The sequence below is a fragment of the Pan troglodytes genome, chromosome 5, assembly GCF_028858775.2.
Source record: "Pan troglodytes isolate AG18354 chromosome 5, NHGRI_mPanTro3-v2.0_pri, whole genome shotgun sequence".
NCBI classification, from domain to species: domain Eukaryota; kingdom Metazoa; phylum Chordata; class Mammalia; order Primates; family Hominidae; genus Pan; species Pan troglodytes.
In genome coordinates this window covers 182,397,728-182,420,806 of record NC_072403.2, presented here as the reverse complement: position 1 = coordinate 182,420,806, position 23,079 = coordinate 182,397,728, and the positions used below count along the sequence as shown (strand labels likewise).

The 23,079-nt window shown below is 42.5% G+C and overlaps 1 protein-coding gene across 7 annotated transcripts in view; it reads right to left on the bottom strand.

Annotated features, from left to right (window-relative positions):
* The window catches only part of FAM120B (family with sequence similarity 120 member B), a 97,785-nt gene extending 77,713 nt beyond the window's left edge, over positions 1 to 20,072 (bottom strand). For 3 of the 7 annotated variants that reach the window (XM_063812695.1, XM_054686985.2, XM_016956687.4), the window contains exons 1-3: positions 19,570 to 20,067; positions 7,364 to 9,046; positions 3,231 to 3,411 (exon numbers count right to left, since the gene is read on the bottom strand). In XM_063812695.1, coding sequence (XP_063668765.1) covers positions 3,231 to 3,411; positions 7,364 to 9,025 — 1,843 coding nt within the window. In that variant the 5' untranslated portion in view covers positions 9,026 to 9,046; positions 19,570 to 20,067. Of the gene's footprint in view, positions 1 to 3,230; positions 3,412 to 7,363; positions 9,047 to 19,569 lie in introns of all 7 variants that reach the window. The other 4 variants (XM_054686984.2, XM_063812697.1, XM_063812696.1 and 1 more) reach the window with 2 other exon arrangements.
* Between the last annotated feature and the right edge of the window lie 3,007 nt (positions 20,073 to 23,079).

Below are 23,079 nucleotides of genomic sequence, written 5' to 3'. Positions count from 1 at the left end.
CATTTATATAACATTCTGAAATGAACAAGAACATAGAGATGAAAAACAGATTCGCAGTTGCCAGAGGACAGGAATGGGGGGAAGAAAGATTGCCAGGACACAGGGGCACATGGAGGGAGTGCTAACAAACCAGCTCTGTATCTTGGCTGTGGTGGTAGCTGCAGGATCTTTGCACAGACCTACACACCCACACACATAAATGCATGCATGTAAAAAATGGCACAACTGAATAAGGTCTGCAGTTTAGTTAGCATTGTACCTGATGTTAACTTTCTGGCTTTGATATTACACCACAGTTATATAAGATGTCATCTTTGAAGGAATCTGAGTGAAGGGTACATGGGAAACTATGTACTATTCTTGCAACTTCCTGTGAATCCGTAATTATTTCAAATTTAAAAAATATATATATGTACAAGACATAAAACGACAATAGCAAAAATGTTGGGGAGAATGAACAGTTACAAGGTTTTTACATTGCTAGTAACATAGTATATTATTTGATAGTAAATGGTGATGTTAAAGATATTAAAAGTAATTGCAAAAACCGCAATTATTTTTGCACCAATCTAACAGACCCCCCAGATCAACCACTTTTTTTTTTTTTTTTTTTTTTTTGAGATGAAGTCTCGCTCTTGTCCCCATCTTCCCCAGGCTGGAGTGCAATGGTGTGACCTTGGCTCACTGCAACCTCTGTCTCCTGGGCTCAAGCAATTCTCCTGCCTCAGCCTCTCAAGTAGCTGGGATTACAGGCACCTGCCATCATGCCCAGCTAATATCTGTATTTTTAGTAGAGACAGGGTTTCACCATGTTGGCCAGGCTGGTCTCAAACTCCTGACCTCAGGTGATCCGCCTGCCTCGGCCTCCCAAGGTGCTGGGATTACAGGCGTGAGCTACCGTGCCCGGCCAACTACTTTTTTTTTTTTTTTAAAGGTAAATCTAATAATCCAAATGAGTGCATAAAACACAATACTAAAAATTATTAAACTAATCCAAAAGAAGTATGAAAATGAGAAAATAAGGTGGGGAAAAAAGAACAAAAAGCAAAACGGAAGAGTGAGCCCTAATTATGCCAAGAGTTACGTTCAGTCTGAACATTCCGATTAAAAGAGAGACTGTGACACTGGACATGCTGTTTTTAAAAGAGATGCACTTTAGATGTTAAGAAATAGTTTAAAAGGATAGAAAAAATACCATACCATGCAAACATTAACAGTAAGAATACTGGAGTGACTATATTACAATAAAACAAAGACAACTTTAGGACAAGGAGTATTACCATGTTTTTAAAAGTGAACTCTCCTGTTAAAAGGGTCGATTCATTAAGAATCACAACAGTCCTCAACGTATATGCACCTAACAACAGAGTTTCAAAATACCTAAAGCAAAAACTGACAGAACTGAAGGAATAAATAGACAAATCCACAGTAAGAGCTGGAGTTTTTAACCGTTTTCTCCTGGGAACTAAGAACAAGTAGACAGAAAATCAGTAAAAGACTTGGAATAACCTTATTAACACTGCTGACATTTACAGAACACTCTACTCAACAACTGTAAAATACACAACATTTTCAACTACAAATGGGATCATAAACTAAGTCAAACAAATAACATAGGATACACTTCATTATTATCATCATATATAAATCAGCAAAAACAGCATTTTATTTTCATATCTTAATAATGTAAACTTCATGTAGAAAGCCAAAAAGTTGAGGGAGAAAGAAAGAAACTAAAGATCAACCATGAAGACAAATTCAATGTGAACGGTTTTTTTATGTGGTTATCTAATAAAGTTATCCACTTGGTCATAAATATATTACATTAACAAAGTATGAAATTTAGGTTAGTGAAGTTTATATAGTTTAATGAAATAGTCTGAAAATAATTCCAATATTATTATTTAACGTAAAAATGTTTTCATGAGGAAGATCTCTTTTTTCCATCATTAGAGTCAATGTGCAAACATCCATGTTAAGAAAGAATGCGGGTAGAGAGCACATAAGAATTTTAAAAATTTTAAAATTTGGTTTTTGAAATTTTAAAAAACGATTTAAATAACATTTGGCTCCAGAGTTTATTACACAGGTTCTTTATTTCTGTTTTTAAATCAGCTTAAACATCTTTCTCATGTCTGCTTCCTTAGGTCACAGAGGTGAACTCTTGCAGTATGTATGGGAGAAAGCAGTGCATGCTGGGTGGCGCTACAGGAATCTAACAAAAACTGGATTTAAATAACCCCACTACCCCTGAGCCCCATCATCCAAAAATAATAATGATGACTTTTCCATCTGGTGATTCTATCACCACTTTTAGATTATGTAAATGTTCACTTTCTGGAACAACAGAGTACGGTTAATATTGACACGTCTGGAAATAATGATGTTTAGGCAAATGGACCACCTTCACCAGTATCCTACTCCTTCTCTCTCTTATCCTGGTAATAGTGTGTAGACCATGTTTCTTATCAACACACTCTCAAATCAGACCATAAAGAACCTAAGGTCTCTGTCTAAAATGAACAAGGCCTTACTGAAATAGAAGGGCACTAAATGCATTCAACATCTCTGGTTTCTGATATGAAGTGTTCTTCCACACTCCTCATTCCCCCGAAAACTATTCCAAACGGTGAGTTATGGAACCTTCACTAACTTTCTCCTTGGGGTTAAAATTCCTCATTTTCACTATTTGGGTCCTTGATGGTCCACTCTCTACTCTTGTTGCTAAGCACATAATGGAAATATAGATGAGAAAAAACACAAATTACAAAAACACCAAAGGAAAATTGTTTGTATTTAAAAACATGATCACTAGATTTTGTAAAATTATTTTATAAAAATCACATTTTGAGGGAAGACTAAGTAGACATTGTTTTCTTCTAATAATAGGCATACTCTACTCTCCCCTACAGGAGGAAATAATTTTCACATTTTTTAAAAAAGCAAAAATCCTTTTAAGGCATAAAAGTATGACATTTTATAGAAATCATGCATTCTTCTTTTAATGCACACTCATCAACTTACTGCTCATTAGATATAGATGTCCAATGGCACTCACGCTTAATTTTTCACAGATGTCAGTGCTATTCTCAATTATAGATTTGACAGGGATATAAAACCCATTTAATTGTCTCCATGTCTTGAAAGAATGCACTCTATTTCATCTGGCCAGTTTCTCAGAACTCAACTCCAAATAGAACCTTTACTAAGAGGGACCAACCAATTCTCACCTTGACAGTCCTCCAGTAAGAGTGAGTAGACCCGCTGTCGAATGGGACGGTAAATGAAGGCCTGGCTGGGTAAGGCCTGGTCAAGCTCATCTTCTAGGGTGTTGCTGCATTCAATCTCTCCACTGCTCATGATGTTGTACACCAGGTAGCTTTCTGCTTGGACGTGATGTGTTCTAGCAACCTGTTTGAAATTTAAATACAACTGAATTTCTCCTTAAAAACAAGATAGTAACCTTCAAATAGAAAAAGTCAATGCCTTTCATCATATGCCAGTTTTTTAAGGCCCTCAGAAATGTAACTGACCCTGAAATTCATGACATCAAGTTGCCATGTTCTCTTTCCTTTGGACTACCAATTTCAAACTTTCTATTCCCCCTCCTCCTCCTCTCTCCAAACGTCTACCAGTCTCATCTTCTGCAGTATCTCACTGTTCTGTCTCCTTGATAACCTCCCAGTAACCGGGTGCTCACTACGTCTCACCAGTATTGCTATGAAAGGGTCTTAATCCCCTAGCCCAGTTTCTCCCCTTTCCAACCCATCCTTCACACCATTGCCATACTGTCTTTGAAAACTTTGCTACCCTATTCAAAACATTTGAATGGCTACCACAAATCCTTCACCATAACATTTGAGGCCCCTCTATAAAGCCTCAATCTCCTTTTTCTAGTCTTGCACACCATTTCACCCTCATAGAAATAGCCATAATTCAGTCTCAAGAGAACATCTTCATTGCTCCTCAAGAGTACTCAATCCTCTTCTACCTTTACTTGTGCCCCATAAGAACTTACCCTACCCAGAATCTTTCTCTTCCAGTCTTTCCCAGCCTCCCACTTTACAATCCTCTTTTCCCTTTAAGGTTCGCTGATGTCACCCTCTCCTCCTCCCTTAGACAGGACCAACATCCAGCTTGCCTTATGGAGCTCATATCCTATTTTCCCTGTAACACAGCTGTCTGGTCTGCCTCCCTTATTAAACTGTAAGCTGCTTAGCGTTAGAAGCCGTACTATATTCATTCACTCATTTGTTGAGAAATTGTTTACTAAGTGAAAAAACCATGTGCCAAGCACAGGTGCTTCTCCTCTGTAATGTCAAGACAGTGCTGGCTCATGGTAGGTGATGAGATACATGATTTAAATTAATTCCACTTTCTCATTAAATAAGTAGTTAAAATCAGAAGGGCTATCATAGCCTAAATATATAGGTTTTACCTTCCAGTGAAGAACATTCTTATTACTGTGAGAATAAGTTCATCTAGATTACTATTCAAAATTTAAATCCAGTCTACTACTAAAGGCATTAAAATGTGATGCTAGAATAACCTGGATACCAGAAACTCTGAATCCTAAGAGTGTCTCATTTATATGTATTTAAATAGTCCTAGTTATGTTGATTCATTATTCATAGGCTTCAGTCTTAATCTCTCTGTTCCTTACCTTCTTCCTACAGAAAATGGGTTTAATAAAAACGTGCCCGGCTCCCAGGACTACTGTGAGGATTAAATGAGTCAATATAAGAAAAGCACTTGTCCTGAGGTGTGGCTTGCAGCTCACTGCCAATACATGTTCTATAAGATTATAAGACTATCTGGCCAGGAACGGTGGCTCATGCCTGTAATCCCAGCACTTTGGGAGGTCAAGGTGGATCACTTGAGGTCAGGAGTTCAAGGCCAGCCTGGGCAACATGGCGAAACCCCATCTTTACTAAAAAATACAAAAATTAGCTGGGCGTGGTGGAGTGCACCTGTAGTCCCAGCTACTCAGGAGGCTGAGGCGGGAGAATTGCTTGAACCTGGGAGGCAGAGGATATAGTGCCACTGCACTGCAACCTGGGTGACAGTGAGACCCTGACTCAAAGAAACAAACAATAACTCAACTGATCTTCCAAAATGCTGACATAGAGAAGACACAGATATAAGGCTGTGGTTATGCGTGTATCCAATGTAACTGTTGTGCCCACAGCCTTTCTACCTGAGCATTTTTCCAGAGTGACTATGTATGGTTAAAATACATGTTTGAATTTTAGTTGCCTGTTAGGGTTTGAAGATGACATTGCAAAAAAATTTTATAGAGAAAATGTAAGGGCAATGTAAGAAACTTCAAAATTGTTCTCAAAGATACAATTAAGTTCAATCCATGTGAACAACTCTCGACCCACCACTTTGCCCAGGCACTCCCTTCCTGTGAGGACTCTCCTTGACCCTGCCTTCCCCAACAAAGTCTCTTCCACGCCAAACTCCCTGTCGGCTTTGCCTCCACTCCCAACCCTGTGCTGCAGTAACTCTCTGATGCCATCAGGACCTCCTAATTACTGACCCAAGTCCCTATGTCTAGTCCTATTCTACCTCTTTACCTCTGTAGCATGTGATACTCCTGACCGTTTCTTTTCTCATTCTTGAAACTTGCCCCCTTGGACTTTTGTGGGGATTATCCCCTCCTTATTCTCCTTCCTCCTCTGCTCACTCCTGATATCTCAGTGGACTGTTCCTTAAGTCTCCATCCCACATCATCTTTTACTTTACACATAAAATAGGATAACTCCCAGATGTCTGTCTCTTGCCAGTAATAGAACTTTAGGTCCATATTTCACTACGAGAACATGTGTTAGAGGTGCCATCTACTCAATTAAAATATAACCCACTTAATCTTCTTCTCCCTGTAAAACCTTTCCTCCTTCTTCTTTAGATTAACAGCATCTACCATCCCCGGTACTCAAGGAGGAACTTCACCTCCACAGCAAGACTTATTTATTAGTTTCACTTCTGAAACATTTCTTGAATTTGTTTCTTCCTATTTCCACTGCCATTTTCCTAATTCTAGCTCTTTTGTATTTTACCTGAGTTACTACAATGGCCACTTTAAATCCACTCACTGCACTGTAATGTTTCAAAAACCAAAAATCTGATCATATCGATATACCTGCTTAAAAAAAATCGAATGCTGGTTGGCTGGCAGGTTCACATGGCTGCCCTCCAGGTCTCACCACACAGCTGCTCAGCTGCTGTCCGGGCCTGAGTTTTGCATCAGACTAGGAGCAGGAGCTTCCTTACAGATCTATGTAGTTGTAACTAGATGAAAGATGGTGGCGTTCACAGTGCTGGGAACGAGGAAAGGTGTGTGGTTAAGATAGTTAAGTTTGGTTTAGAACTTGCTGAGGTAGCTTTGAGACATTCATGTGGACACAGACCTCTGCTGTAAAACAAGGATAAGTCTATCTCACAGGGCTGTTGAGAAGATCTAATGAGAAAAGTTACCTAATGCACCTAGTACAGAACCTCACACGTAGTGGCCTCCCATCAAAAATCTTCAAAGGCGCTATAATACTTTCAGAATTAAGTCCAAATTCCTCATGTGGCATTTAATAACCTTCCCAATTTGGCTATGATTGTCCACCTTTTCCCATTTTTTTCTCCAAACCCCACGCTCTAGCCTGGACTTTCTCCCTGCGCCCCCGCGTGATGCAGATTCAAAACGCTACACCTTTAGTACTTCCACAACTCCCAAGTCTTTGCTTATTCAATGCATATTTTGGCTGCCCCATTAAGGTCTGGCTCCAGTTCTACCTCTTTGGGGAACTTCTCCCTGTACTTTATTTATTTTTATTTTTTGAGACAGTTTTGCTCTTGTTGCCCAGGCTGGAGAATCTCAGCTCACTGCAACCTCCGCCTCCCAGGTTCAAGTAAGTCTCCTGTCTCAGCCTCCCGAGTAGCTGGGATCACATGTGTGCGCCACCATGCCCAGCTGATTTCTGCATTTTTAGTAGAGACAGGGTTTCACCATGTGGGTCAGGCTGGTCTTGAACTCCTGACCTCAGGTGACCCACCTGCTTTGGGCCTCCCAAAGTGCTGGGATTACAGGCATGAGCCACCGCGCCCGGCCTTCTCCCTGTACTTTAACCCACAATGTTCTTTCTCTCTTGTATTCTTATAGCACTTTTCTATAATATTCATGTGACAGTATCCAACATTGGATGTGAGTTTCCACACATATAACGTCACACTTCCTAACGAGACTTAGAGACTCCTGTTGTGCATCCTCTCAGTGGCCAAACACTGAGGCAGTAATGGAGCTTCACTAACAAATCCATCAGCGGATATATTTTCAATCATGGCATATTGGCTGGGCAGATACACATACCTTTAAGATTTCAGTGTCTGAAACCATGGTTACTTGTTGCTTTACTTCAGGCCCCACATTTGTGGGGTCTTCTTGTTTAATTTCAGGGTTTGTACACATGAGAGCTTCTAGCTTAAATTCAAAATCTGTTGCTACAGGTAATTTTTGATTGATTTCAGGGTGTGTACACATGGAGTCTTCTTGCTTGGATATAGGATCTGTACATATGGGAACTTCCTGTTTGGATTCATGGCCTGTACACATAATTTCTTGCCTAGATTCAGGGTCTGTCCATATTAAAACTTCTTGCCTGGATTCAGGGCCTGTATACATGGGAACTTCTTGCCTGGGTTCAGAGTCTGTATACATGGGAACTTCTTGCCTGGCTTCAGGGCCTGTACACATGGGAACTTCTTGCCTGGGTTCAGGGTCTGAACACATGGGAACTTCTTGCCTGGATTCAGGGCCTGTACACATGGGAACTTCTTGCCTGGATTCAGGGTCTGAACACATGGGAACTTCTTGCCTGGGTTCAGAATCTGTATACATGGGAACTTCTCGCCTTGATTCAGGGCCTGTACACATGGGAACTTCTTGCCTGGATTCAGGGCCTGTACACATGGGAACTTCTTGCCTGGATTCAGCATCTGAACACATGGGAACTTCTTCCCTGGATTCAGCGTCTGAACTCATGGATATTACTTGCTTGTCCAAAGTTATTACGCCTTTGGGTTTTTGGAAAAACCATGGAGATTTTTGTCCTGGTAAAAGATATGATGCCATTCCTTTATAAAAAAGAGCTTTGTTTGGTCCCAGAGGTAATATCTCTTCTAATTTTTTCTCACCTTGATACAAGTGAAGAACTTTCGATATGTGGTCTGACACAGCTAATATGATGTTACCTTTTTTGTCAAAGTTCTCTTTTACAGAGGTGTAGGATGATAAGCATTTGTACCTAAAGCTTTCAAACATGCCCTCTGGGATTATGTCGTTGCCAAGGAGGCAGGCCAGAAGAGGAAGGTCGGCCACACAGAGGCCCAGACTCTCACAGAGCTTCTCTCTGCAGAGCATGACGGTGTCCAGGCTCTCTAGGCAGAGCTCGCTAATTGAAAAGTAGGGACAAGTGTCATAGATTAGGTAATCAGTGTCTTCCCCCAGAATCCCAAGACAGTTATGCTGGAGGCCATAGGAAGCTACCTCATAATCTGCTTCCTGCAAGGAACACAAAGTTTCCTGGCCCAGTGTCTTTAGAGCAAATCGTGTAAACACAGCTAGCCCTGAGGGGATGAAGAACATATTTCTGCCTGGCTGCTCCTTGTGTGACTTGATGTAATGAAAAATCCTGGATATCTCCCTGTTGTTCTTGAGCCTTCGTTTCACCCATTCATCTCTCTTATCCTGCTCCACCATGCCATCAAAGAAGAATATCAACTTGATTCCAGCTGCTGTAAAAGTTTTAACAAAATCTCGCAAAGCAGAAAAGTATTCTCGCCACTGGCCACCGCAGATCCAAGATTCTGGAGTATACCAATATCTGAGACAACACATGGCATCAACCACAATGGTAGGGGTACATCCAGGATACTTGCTTCGGTGGTGCTCTGCCAGTTCTTTGAAATTTACTACTGTACATATATGTGGGCAGGTACTTCCCACAAATCCTTGCAAACCTCTCACACCCATAACTGAACTCCGGGAAAGGATCTGGAAAGAAAGATAAATTAATCAGTAATTATGGCATTATCATTAGATATATGGCACCTTTCAAAGCAAACACAGTAGTTAATATTCACACTCTGTTTCCAAAAACACTCTTGTCTCCAAGGTAACATGATATGCTGGTTAGGAGCCTTAAGAGTTCTCAATTCAAACATATGAGGAACTTTACCTAAGTATAAGTTAATTACTTGAGCTGGACTTTCACAAGGACAAGAGAGTGTAGCAGTCTTTTAATGTTTTCACTAAGATTATCATTCAAGGTATTTCTTGATAAAATTCAAAAAGAGGTTAAGTTTTCAAAGTAGTAGTATTTCTCATCTAGGAACTCAAACAGAAGTTATTGTTAAAAATCTAAAACATAAATTGAAACACCACATGGATGATTCTCAATATAATTTTTCTGAGTAAAAGAAGTCAGACAAAAAAAGTACACACTATGATTCAACTTATATAAAATTCTAGTACATGAAGAGTTATGCTAATCCGTAGTGACAGAAAACAGATCAGTGGTTGTCTGGGATGGGGACAGACAGTGGTGGGAAGGATTACCAAGGAGAAACTTTTGGGGGTGACAGATACATTAACCACTTAGTGGTCATGGTTTTACAAGTGTATGCGTATGTTAAAACTTACCAAACTGTATACCGTAAACATGTGTCACATACACCTGAATGAAGGTGTTAAGAAGGCCACATAAAATTCACTATGCCGAATGTTGTAGTGTCTGAGATAGTGATTGACTGACTTTGCAGAGAAACTGCCCATTTGAAAATTTAAAGACAGATACAAAGTAGTTTACAGTTAGAATTTGGAATCTGGAAAAGGTATGAGCACAATATTGTATATGACGTTATAAAAGGCGTTCTTCAAGTAGGCAATGATGTGCGTGAATGGTCAGAAAAACTCCGTGCTGACATTCTTTATGATCTATGCTTTTTCCACCATAGTTCTCTTTAAGAGTCATGCAGGCTTTATGTCCTTTGATAAAACACAACAAAAAATTCTTAATATGCAAACAGCAGCACAAAACAAATGACGCCTCTTCTAGACAGGCTGAAGGCAGCAGTCATGAGGTGACTAAGCACATGGGTATCTCTCATGTTTAGGGTATTTCCCAGCTGCCAGACAGTGGTAGGCATTTAACATCTACATTCTAATCTTTAGGACGACCCTGACACGTAAGTATTATCAGCTTTATTTTACAAATGAAGAAACTATAAATTGTTAGGTTGAGAAAAGGCATCCTCACAGGACTATCTTTTAAGAATATACTGATTTTTTTTTTTTTTTTTTTTTTTTGAGACCGGGTCTCACTCTGTTGCCTCGTCTGGAGTGCAGAGGGGTGATCACAGTTCACTGCAGCCTCAACCTACCAGGTTCAAGCGATCCTCTTGTCTTAGCTGCCACCACACCTGGCCTTTTTTTTTTTTTTCAGTGGAGACAAGATCTCACTATGTTTGTGTTGTCCAGGCTGGTCTCAAACTCTCGAACTCAAGCAATCCTCTCGCCTCAGCCTCCCAAAGTGCTGGGATTAGACATGAGCCACTGTGCCCAAACAGAATTTACTGATTTTTAATGGGCTGTAGCCCCTAACAGTAGAATTTGAGGGTATGCTTTTAATAGCCACATTAATGGGACTTTCATTAATTGCATAATGAAAATATGCAAAAATTGGGTGAACATAAATAGCACACATTTTATGATGACATTTAGAGAAGGCTTGCTCATAAAGTTATTAAATATAATGGGATACATTCACACATCTACACCAAATCACGACACTATTGTGACTTGTAAAGAGTTTATCTTGGAAACACAGCCAAGGTATTTGAGTTTTTGAAGTGGAAACTGGGCTTCATAGTGTGATTACGTCAACCGTAAGGTGGTTCTATGGCATGGAACCTATGTCCAGGAAGGTTACACTCTTATTTCTGAAAAAGGGTATTCTTTTTCATTTGTTATTCCAACAGAGTAGGCAGGGGACAGGTGTTGGAAAGAAAATACAAGAATACAAGAAAGGTTGGTCAAAATGGCTTTTAAAAGAAGGCTTAGATTTCACCAGCTCTAGATGACTGCTCTATGCCTGGCTTTAATTTAAACAGGCCTTGCATGGTTTGCTGATGATGAGCTGGCCAAAGATAAGCCTCACAAATCTGGAGTGTGACTTGATTTCTACGCTGTGAGGGAAGGCCCCACTTCTCTCACCAAGCTCTGTGCTGGCTGCTGCGGGCCCAGGAGAGCCCCTGGACAGCAGAAAGGAAAAAACAAGGAACAGCATTTGAATACAGTCGAAGCAGAGGACTGCAAGCCAAGCCCTAGGGTTCACCGCACGCCCACTGTGGTCAGCAGCCAGTGGGGCTCTCAGGCCAGGCAGTTCCCAGAGTTGCTGGTTGGACTGCTCAAGACACACAGGACCAATTTCTCACAGTTTGAATCATGAGTTAGAGTGTGACATTACAATGTGCTCTTCTATACGACTTACCAAGAAAAATTGGGATAGCAAAGGTTTTGGGAACTTGTGATATTAGAGCATGCCTTCCAGTATTTCAGTATCTTCAAAGTGCTAAATACTCACATCTATTCATCAATGCAATTAGTGAGGTAGGGAATAAAATGTATAAAAAGATATAGAAAATTCCATGGATATCGCTTTAAATTTTTTCTTTTTTAAGCCTTTCATTGCTAAGAGCATATATGCAGGCTTTTCATTCTCTAAAGGTGGTTATTATGGGATGACTGGGGAAAATAATATGTGTATATAAAAGTCATTCTACCTGCAAATTATATAAGAAATGTTCATTATCTAGGTAATAGTTGTTTAGAAAGAAAACAGAAGTTATTTCTCATTAGGGAGGAGTCTAATTGCCCCAAATATGGCCTGGGACCCTTTGGGGATCACTCCCTTTGAGGTGGGGCTCACCATCCTGTCTTATTCCAGCACCTAGCACAACATCTGCATGGGACAGGCCCAGTATTTGAATAAATAAATGAATTAATCCAAGGACAGTATATAAAGAGAAATCAGGAATCAGTAAGTTACAGACTTCAATTATGACCAAAGAAGCAGTGCAAAGTAGAATCACTGCCCTCAAGCAGCTTACAAAGGGTTTGGGAAACAAAGCACCAGCAGGAAATCCCAGTAAGGAGCTGCAGCAGGCATAAGGTACAGCTGGAGGCTGCCTTGTTCCTATGGCTGGCTCATTCTCCTGACAGTCAGACCAGTCCCAGGGTATTGAGTTACCAGTAAATAGGGAAATGGAAAGAGCAAAGAGAAGTTCAGAAGCTCCTTTACTATAATCTTTCAACTTACAAACCTTGAGGTTAAGAGCAATGCGCTCAGCATAAACAAAGCTGCCTGATGTTGATGGACACACACACAGTGAGGAAGACTCGTCTGGCGTCACTCTGGACACAGGGATGAGGGACTTACGGACAGCCCAAGGGCAACTCCCCACACGGACAGCAGCCGCTGCGGGACAACCAATACTTGGCTGCCGTAACCACCTTAACACACCCCCAGCATCTAAGCCATGTCAAAGCATAACTGTCTAAAGCTAAAAGACATAACTCAGGCAAGTAGTAATAAGCAATGGCACGTAAGAGACAGGGAAGCTGGATCAGAGCACTAGAGGAGCTCAAGCTCACACAGTCCATTAGCAAAGGCACATTGGAATAAGCAAGGTAAGCTGGAGACAATAAAACCATAATCTTTGCACAGAAATAATTTGCATCTCGAATCTACAAACTAGCATATAACATCACAATGTTTGTACTCTAATGGAGAGTAAGCAGCAAAGTCAAACAGAGGTAAGTCTGTTAGAAAATTAAATAATCTTGGGTGAGTCTGAAACAACAGCCCAGTATGACAATACAAAACACAAAGTCTTCCTTTTTCTTGTTTTATTTCCAAGTACAAAGTAATTTTTCTTTCAATGGTAACTTCTGGCTGGGCCTGGGCCCAGGCTCTCCCAGTGATGTTCCCCCATGGCTTGTTGTGGAGTATCTGAGGTCTATTGTTTCTTCTGTCCTCTCCTCCCCCGCCTAAAAAGTGAAACTCATAGGGACCTCTTAAACACCAGTTGGGTGAGAACAGGGACCGAAAATCCCAAGAGATTAATATTTATCCCTTGCCAGCACACAGGATAGTATCTGCTGAAGGTTTATTATTTATGAATGCACAAACAACCAGGTGAATAAATAAGGGTGGGTGCCAGTTAAGTTGGTCTTGATGCTTCAGATGATCTCCATACAGGGGTCATTAAACTGCTGAGCTTTGCAAGAATTCCCAATCACCGATAAAGACTCTCATCTTGACCACACTTTTGCTAGGGCCTTGAGCCCTCCTCTCTACCAGGCCTCAATCTGGGGCTTGTAGCAAGAATCCTGCTAAGTCAGTTTAAAGAGAACCCATCTTTGATATCTGGCTACCTTGGCCTGCTTTCAGCAAGAATTTCCCTATCCCTGATGTCTTCCCTTAGAAATTTCCCATCCCCTCACCCCTTCACTCTGCTCCTTGGTTGTAAATCCCCAGCTGTCTTCACTGTATTCAGAGCTGAGCCAGATCTCTCTCCTTCACTGCAATAGTCTTGAGTAAAATCTTCCTACTGTTTGAACAAATGTTAGAATTTTAACATCGGCACCTCAAAGAAAGCCTATAGCTATTATGCACTTTAGAATTTCTAGGAATAGATGTCTAGACTCAGGGTGCCCTGGAGGATACCTCAGAACAGTCGGGCCACAACCACTGGTGCCAGCTGATGTCACAGGGGAAGTGGGAGAATAATGGGTAGAGTTTTGTTGATAAAACGAAAAGTTCCAGAATAAAATGCAACAGTCCAGATTCTAACTGCCACTTAGTAACAGTGAAATTGTGGTACAATTTTATTTATAATTATATTATAAATTTGTTCATCAAACATGTTTATCAATTGCCTAAAGTTTAGTAAAATCAGCCCAATATGTCAAAATTCTTAAATTATCACAAATTTTAAAACAAAGACATAAATTTTAGGGAGGTTTTATTGTATTTATAATTTTTATAAGCTAGATTACTTTTTAATATTGGGAAATATATTAATTTGTAAAAAATCTGATCAAAAAACGAACCATTTGCAGAAAATTCAGAGAAAACACAAGAAAAAATTTTTAAACATTTTACATATTTCAGCCTTTTTCTACTATTCACTGCTTCTAAAAATTGAGATTATACTTTTATAATCTGTTTGTGTCTAATTTGTTATAAATATATTCCCAACTCATGAAGTCACTGTTCTCCCACAGTGTCATGTATAACAGATGTACAACGTGGACGTAAGTTCTTTAACTCTGCTGGAGAACACCTGGATTATTTCTGATATTGCACGCCATAACTAAGAATATGAAACGCATCCTTGTATATAAGTCTTAGACCTCTGATCATTTCCTTAGTATGTTAGGAAGCTGCTGAGTCACGGCATAGGCACACATTGGTAGTTTTTCTCCAAAAGCATTGCATCAAGAATAGACCCACTTGTAACTCATGAATATTCAGCTCTCTTCAACAATACCAGGTAATTTTATTTGAAAATAAATTTGGCTTACTCATTCAGCAAGCACCTTTATGTTAGACATTGGAGTAGTCACTAAGCTATGAACAAGACAGATGAGATCCCTGCCCTCCAGCAGACAACAGTCTCTTGGACACGAGTGTAGGACAGAGAAGGTAAGAGTGCTGGGGAATTTTCAGCAGGGAAAGCCAACCTAGTTTAGGGCTCTAAGACAAACCCTGAGGAGAGGGTACTCAAGGCAAGGCCTGAAGACAGGCAGGTGTGGCCAGAGGAAGGCATGAGCAACACGGAGGAAATCTTTTAAAGGTCTGCAAGGTATCTTTTTTCAAATTATTAGGTGCTCAAAACTTCTGCTCTATTAAGTAGTTTAATCTAACTTGCAATTGTATTTATAAATTTGTTCATCAAGTGTAGAAATGGGGAAAAAAAACTCACCTTCAGTATGTCTAGAACCTATTTTAAGGGAAGATGAAGAGATGAGATACTGCTGGAGGAGTTGGGGCCAGATGAATGAAAGGCCTGGCAAACCATGCTAAAATGTCTACGCTTCACCCAAAGGGAAACGAGATGTCACTAAGGACTCAAGCAAGTGCATTTCAGAAACACTGCTCTGCCTATGTTCTGGGGATGGGTGGAGGCAGACAAGACTGGAGTCAGATGGTCCATCGTGAACCAGGTGCTATGGCTGTTCAGCATCCACTCTCCCTCCCTATTCTGGGAGAATCCCAAGGCTAGAGGGATGCAGGGCCACTTCCTATCACAGAAGAAAAAGAAGGGCAGAGAGACCCTCTTCTATCCCCCCCGAAATACACTAAGAACATGAGATCTAAACTCAACCAAATTCCCACATTCACTCATAAATACTCATTCAGGATTTACTGTGCTCCAAGGCCTATGTTAGGAGCTGTGGATACAGCAATGAATAAGACAAGATCCCCAGCTAAGACCATGAACCCTGAGGAAGGAGGCAAACAAAGACTCGGAGTCCTCTGAGAAGCAAAGAGCTTTGGTTGGGGGCTGTAACACATATATCAAAATGTACTCAACTGTCTAAGTGTGTGCAGTCTACTCCAAAAGTCCCATGGCAGCCCCTCTAGTCCCACTGGCCCAGATTAGAGCACATTATCAGTTTTGTGCAGCCTCTTAAGTCAAAGACACATTCTAGCAGCAAAGAAGAAGGCAGGAGTCACTTTGGGGAGGCAGCAAACTTTGTGTCAGGTGAAATCACCTGCCTGAAGCCACAAGCAGTAATTAACAAGGAGGCCAGGATTTGAATCCATCTGACTCCAGATCCCAGCTGCCTTTCACTAGGCCACAACCCTCACTTAGCACTGCTGTAGATTAGTGATCTGGTCATTGCTGTGTGCTGCCAGTGGGGCAAGGGCCTCACCACAGAGCCACCCTGTGGGATGTTTCCTTACCCAAGATCTCTCCTTCCTACATTATTCCCAGTCACCAGCCTATTGGTGGGCTCTGAGAGGAGGATCGGGAATAAAAGAGACTCTCTGGCTTTTCCCAGCAACCCAGAACTCTGGTGCCCTTGGCCTTTCCTACCCACACTGTGCTCTACAAAACCCCTTAGAGGCTGATGCAGCATAAACAACTTACTCACAAGACACTTATTTAGGCTCTTATTATCATCTACGGACTACCTTTCTAATCAGTTGTAACAATTAGCTCCTAAACCCATAGTAGAGAAAAATATAGAAACTTTGGGCAGGAAAACTGACAGCAGTTAGAAGTGCTAACAGCTGACCCAAGGAAACAATAGGACAGAAAACTTTAAAAACTGGAAAGATGCAAAAACCCCCAAAGGAAATAGCTGTATATGCCTCAATAAGCCTAACATTACTATTCACATCACAACATAACATTATATTTAAATGGTCACTTGAGAGCATTGAGGAAAGTTTACATCACATTCAGCACATTCTATTTAAGAACACAAGAAATAATATACTTTAGGAAGATTCCCAACCTAAATGGGATATTTTGGTGCTTAATGGGCAAAAACCTAATCTAGCCAGAAAACTCCTCTGCTATTCAGAAAGTTAATATGCTCTTATCATAGTTAGCCATGGTTTTACTGTAAATGACTTTATAATAATTTGCACAAATCCCAATTAAATTAATTCTTTGGACTAAAGTCCTAATAGGAACAGTATTAACACTGCCCACTTTTATAGAACCTAGTGTGTAGATATATACGGATGTGCACAGATAGGTATTAATATATGGAAACACCAAAAGATATAATTTGGTCCATCTTATATTAAATGTTCTATAATAAGAACTGATAAAATAGATTCCTCTTTATTAATATTTGTTTATAAGCAAAACAGTACTCAGGAGCTGGCTTTTTTGGCTAAGGGAGGCCCTGATTTACTGTACAGCTGAAGACAAATCTTTTAACCTCTTTGTACATCACTGATGTCCTTATTTGCAAAAATAAGATAATTATTTACTTCTCATATTAGGGAAATTTAAAACTACTACTAAAAAATTCCTTAGAAATACCTATCTTTGCATAAATAATTTAAACTTTAAACATGTTTTAAATCTGAAGATTTTCCAACAGAACACAAATTACAATTATTTATACTCATTATAAAGTTCTATAAAAATAACTGGTGGCATTTTCAAAGTAATAAATCAAAAGTCACAATAAATTCCTGTGTGAATTTACACAGTGTATAACCCTAGTTTCCATGGAGTTAAGAGTTGCTTTTATGATTTCCATTAAGCGGACTATCCTTCTTAACATCAACCTTTTCTTAAAGGGAGTGGCAACTCAGCAGTGAAATAAATCTAACAATACAGGCATTTAAGCTTGCAACAAAGAAGTTACAAAGATCCTGTCCAACATGCTGAGTTAGTAAGCTCTGACATCTCCCTCCTGACACTAGAGCTAAATAAAGTCAGGTTATGGCAGGAACTTGATCAGTTCCATTCATTCACATTTTGTTTCTCCATGCCTAAATAAAAAGCACACACCAGAAGAGGAAGAAGTAGGAGGTAGGGAAGGGAAGGTGTCTGAAGGACAAAAATGCAAATCTCAAGGCTGGATATGACAAATAGCCAGTTTTGCAGGGATCTAAGCTGTGAAAGACTTGAAACATACCATTTGGGAACCCTCTTTTCAAAAAAGAATACAAATTATAAACACAAGATCTCTGAGGTCCCAGTGCCTAGGTAAGGGCCCATGCAAGTGACAGACCCAGAAACCTGAACTTCATTAGCTTTACAGTAAATCTGCCCCATAAATGGTATCCAGATTCAGGTACCCCATCCAGGATGGGGTAAAATCTCAGAATGCTAAAAACTACGTTACCCCAGATGTCACCTACTGTAGTCTTCTCAGTGGGCCACAGTTGATCAGAGATTTCAGTATGTCTGGAAGATTAGGTGGTTAGAAACCAAACAAAAAAACTGGAAGGTCAAGGTAGTCACAAAATGGGGTGTGTGTGGGGGTGTGCGTGTGTATGAAGATGAGCAGTGAAGACCCCGACCCAGCTATGGTGTTGGTGCTTTTCAAGAATACAACTGGTAAGAAGGCTCAATTAGAGTTCCAAAACAAAAGGAATGGCAAAGTCAGGGGAAACACTCACTAATGATGGAGCTGGGAGATGGCAGAAATGGGATGAAGAAGGTATCAGAACACAGAGTGTGAAGGCTGTAGCGGTGGCAGAGGGTGGCTCCTAACAGCAAAGTCCAAAGATGGGCAGGTCAAAGAGCCTATGTGAAGGGGAGGCCAGAGAAAGGTCAAAAACAAAAGCATGACACTAGACACGGAGGAACTTGGGAGTACAGCTGCGGATAAGATGCTCTCACATACTCAGGAAATGGTGGTTAGGACCCTGCTGCTCCAGATATGGTCCCCATTCTGGGCTTTTCCCTCTCGGCACTTCTCTATTCAAGGGCTCAAGCCATCAGAAAGACTACCCTCTCACTTCTTTACCTCCAGGTTCTCTCCACTACCATTTCGGGGTTTCCAGTCCCTGGACGACGACAAAAGCCTTTTTGTCTGTCTGCCGTCGCCCTCATCCCCACCCCTATATCTGCCAGACTGAATCTCTTTAACGCTAAGATCTGATCACATCACTTCCTTGCCCCACATTCTCTTTAGCTTCCTTCCTGCCATTCCCCATCCCTAACCAACATTTCTTGTCTCACAAATGCTCAACTCCTAGTTCCCCAAATATGTCAAGACTCTGAAACCTTCATGTCTTAAACATTTATGTTCTTACTGCCAGGAATAGGCTCTCAACCCTCGTTCATCTCCCAACTCCTACTTAAAACTCTGCTCAAATCCAACCTTTATGGAAATTTCCTGGACCCTCCTGGGCAAATCACCCTCGAGGGACCCTTTTCTTTCTACATTGTGGGATCTGCTTGACGCTCAGTGTTATCCCACGGGTCTGCAAACTCCTTGCTGGCAGGGAACGCTGTCTTTCTGTCTGTCTTTCCCCCAAGAGCTGGGGCCCTGATTCAGGGATAGCCCACAGATGATGGGAGAAAAGTGAAGAGATCAGAGGATGCCTCTCTCTTCTAGAGACGACCAGAAAAGTCGTGCAGCTACGAAGGATAACAGCTCTGACCCAAAAATGACATATAGGAGCCAAACACACATCTTAAGGGAGGGAGTAGGGGTCAGAGGTGACCTCAAGATGGGGCAGGCAAGGCGACGGTCGCGAGGTCGGGGAGCACGCAATGACGCGGACCAGGGCTCGGCAGGAGGGTTCTGCGCAGGGACAGGGATGACGACGGGCTCGGCAGCGGGGACGCGAGGATCCCATGATGTTGCAGCCGCGGTGACAAGGACAGAGGCACGGCCAGGAAGGCATCGGGACCGGGCAGAAGCCGAGGGGCTGACGCGCGCGAGGGTCGGACGCGGGTAACGGACGGTCACGCAGGCCAGGAGCGGCCCGGACAGCCCGCGGGTGCCCTCGGGCCCGGCCCTACCTAGATATGCGCCAACACCAGCCGCAGATGCGCCCGCTGCACCCTAGGCCCAGCCGCCTCAGCCACCGCCACAGCCGCCTCGTTCACTTCCGCTTCCGCTCAAGGCGCTTCCGCTCGGGACTTGGCCGGGTTCGCGGAGGCGGGGTCTGCGTGACCGTTGCGAGAGTGAGGAGCGCCCGCGTCGTGGGTGGGGCGGGGAGAGAGGCGCGCAGGCGCCGGCGGAGTGGGACGCCGCGGCCTGTTGCCACAGCAACTGCTCTGGTGCTGGCGGACCTCGGGTCGCGCAGTGAGGTAGCTGCCCGCTGGCATTGGGCGGGTGCTGCCCTTGAACCTCTTTGTTCATACACTGTCCTGCGGCCCGGACGGTGTCTTGACGCTGCATGCCGGTCTTTGTCCTGCGGGAGGCACTGAGGACTGGCGGCTCCCGGGGCCTCAGGCCGAAGTTGTGCGAGCGCGGCCCAGGCGGGCGGCCCTGAGGCCGGGAGCCTCGCCTGGGCCGGAAACGGGGACAGCGGGGGGCTCCTGCCCAGGGGACCCGCCGCGCGCTTCCCCGCCACGTTTGGGGAGGGAGCGGGGATGTCCTGGCGTTCGACCCTCGCCTCCGTATCGGGACGGCGCGGCCCCAGTCAGCGCTGAGCACTTCTCGGCCGGGTGTTCTGACCGTCACCATTGTTGCTCTGGACTACTCTTCAGCTGAAAGTTGTTTCAGGCAGGTTTGCTAGTCCGGAATTGGGTGGGAGAGAATTCCAGGGAGAGAGAGGAAAGGCAGAGGCAATCAATGGCAGTGAGGGAGCAGGATGCTTCAGAGGAATTCCAGTGGCTGCTGTGGATACATGGTGGCGGGGACAGGGGAACAGGTGCCACCTGATCGTGCAGGTCCCAGTCGTCATATTGAGGAGTTTGGACTCTGCAGTCCACAATCTCAGTCTTGTTTCTGCAGCTGCTCTAAGATGGCGAAACTCACCTTCAGGACATGCTCCCTTGGGCTAGGAGATCAGGTGGGCTCCGGGTGATGCGCAAGTCCACCCCTCTAGCTGCAGTTCCACCTTTTTCTCTACAACCAAGCAAACATCTTGGCAGGCACGTGTGAGTGACGACCTTGAAACCAATCTGATTTATTTTTCTGAAAAGTAAGTTATTGACAAATGTCAATTTTAAATATCAACTTATTTAGGATGTATCTCCAAACCTATCCTTACACACAGTATGTCTCAGCAAGGCAGCTATAAGCCCTGGTGAGCTAATGAGTCTTCCATCAGGAAAGTAAAATGGTCAAATATTGTTCTAGGAAAAACATTCTATTGATTTTCTTCAGAATCTCTAGCAAAGCACTTGATCAGGTACTCAGAAAACATTACCAAATTGAAGTGGCACCACGTATGCATTAAAGGATTTGGGAAGGAATCTCGATTCAGCATACAAGGCTTACGTTTCCTGATGGGCTTTTCTTTGAGTAAAATCAACAAATGGTGTTCAGCACCTATTGCTGATTAGTGCTGTGGGGTGACACCAAGAAGTATGTGAAATGACCTCTAGTCTTAAGGAGTGCTCATCGTGGTTGGGGACATAAACTAACATACTTTGAATACCAGGCAACAAGTAAAACATATTGTAAGGAGTAAGGGTTGTAATGTTTCTGTCCCCCGCACCCCCCAAATTCATAGGTTGAAATTAATCCCAGCGTGATGGTCTTTGGAGGTGGGGCCTTTGGGAAGTGAATAAATCATGAGGGTGGAGCCTCATGAATGGGAATAGTGCCATAACGAGGCCAGAGAGCTCTCTTGCCCACTTTCCACCGTGTGAGGATACAGTGAGAAGATGGCCTGCAACCCAGAAGAGAGGCCTCACCAGAACCTAACTATGCTGGTGCCTGATCTGAGACCTCAGCGCCTCCAGAGCTATGAGAAATGAATTTCTAAACCCAGTCTATGGTACTTTGCTGTAGCAGTCTGAACAGTCTAAGACAGGGATGAAAAAGCTTCAAGGAGCAAGTTTGTGAACTGAGCCTGGAAGGAGGAGTAGGATCTGACAAAGGGTTAGAAGAGGAAGGACTCCAAGCAGAAGGAGCAAACCTAGGAAAGAGACTGAGGGAAAAATTCAGGAGACCAAACTCTCATGCGCAGGAGGTTCATGCTGAGGGGAGCAGGAAGCAGAGCTGGACTGGGGAGGCCTTGAAGGCAGGCAGAGCAAGGAGCCCCACCAGGTGACTGCTCATTGGCCTCCCAGATGGATTCGATGGTATCGCTCAGATGATGGAACAAAAAAGAAAAACAAAGAGAAAACACAAATGTGACATTTGAAAAATAGGAATGAAAGAGAAAGATAGAAGGAAAATCTTCCCAGGTCTAGAAGATACATTCTCGTATCGAAAGGGCCCAGCAGGTGCCCAGCACAACAGACCTAGGAAGACCAACACCAAGGCACATCGCCACAGCATTCAGAACACCAGGGATAAAGAAAAGATCTTCAGAGTTTCCTGAAGGAAAAATGAAAAGGTCACATTTAAAGGACTGGAAATCAGAATGGCATGGAAATTCTCCACAGAATCCCAGGAAGCTGGAATACAATGGGGCATTAACTTCAAAATTCTGAAGAAAATAATTCTAACATAGAATTCAACTCTCACTATATTAGCTGTTTGTGGGTAGGATGTAGATATTTTCAGATATCCTTATCTCAGAAAGCTACTGGAGGATATTCTTCTCCAAAATTAAGAAATTAGCCAAGAAAGAGGATATATTTGGGACCTAAAAAACAGGAAGTCCCAGCTTAGGAGAGAGGAGAAGGGAAGTACTAGGACAGAAGCTAGGACTTATACAGTAGGGGATAGAGGCCTCTAGGAGAGATGTTTCCAGAAGGAAGTGAATCACATGGAATGCCTGTTATGGATGAATATCTTAAAAGGGATCTTCAGAATTTGATGATGATAAGTAATAGCTAGATAGGAAAGTGAATAAGGAAGTAAATGAGGCCATTATTGAATCTAGTGAAAACAATATGCAAAAAAGGATATAGCATATGTCTTGGCTGTGAATAAATATGTAATTATAACAAGATAATTGCTGAATGGGAGTTTAACCCAAAGGGGTGTTATAATTATTTTTGAAAAAAGGGAGGTGACCTTACGTGTGTTTACATAAATGTGCATGTGTCTAGGAAGTGAGGGTGGGAGAGTTAAATCCTTGTCTTCTAGAGTTAGGAAGTCCATAGACTATACGCACAATTGAAAAGTAAGGACAGAACATTAAATACGTGTTCTTAGAAAATATGAGCATAAGGCCGGGCACATTGGCTCATGCCTGTAATGCCAGCACTTTGGGGGGCCAAGGTAAGAGGACTCTGTGAGCCCAGGAGTTGGAGACCAGCCTGGGCAACATAGTGAGACCTCATCTCTACAGAACATTTTTAAAAATTGGCCATGCATGGTGGCATGCACCTGTAGTCCCAGCTACTTAGGAGGCTAAGGTGGGAGGATCATATGAGCCCCAGAGTTTCAGGCTGCAGTGAGCT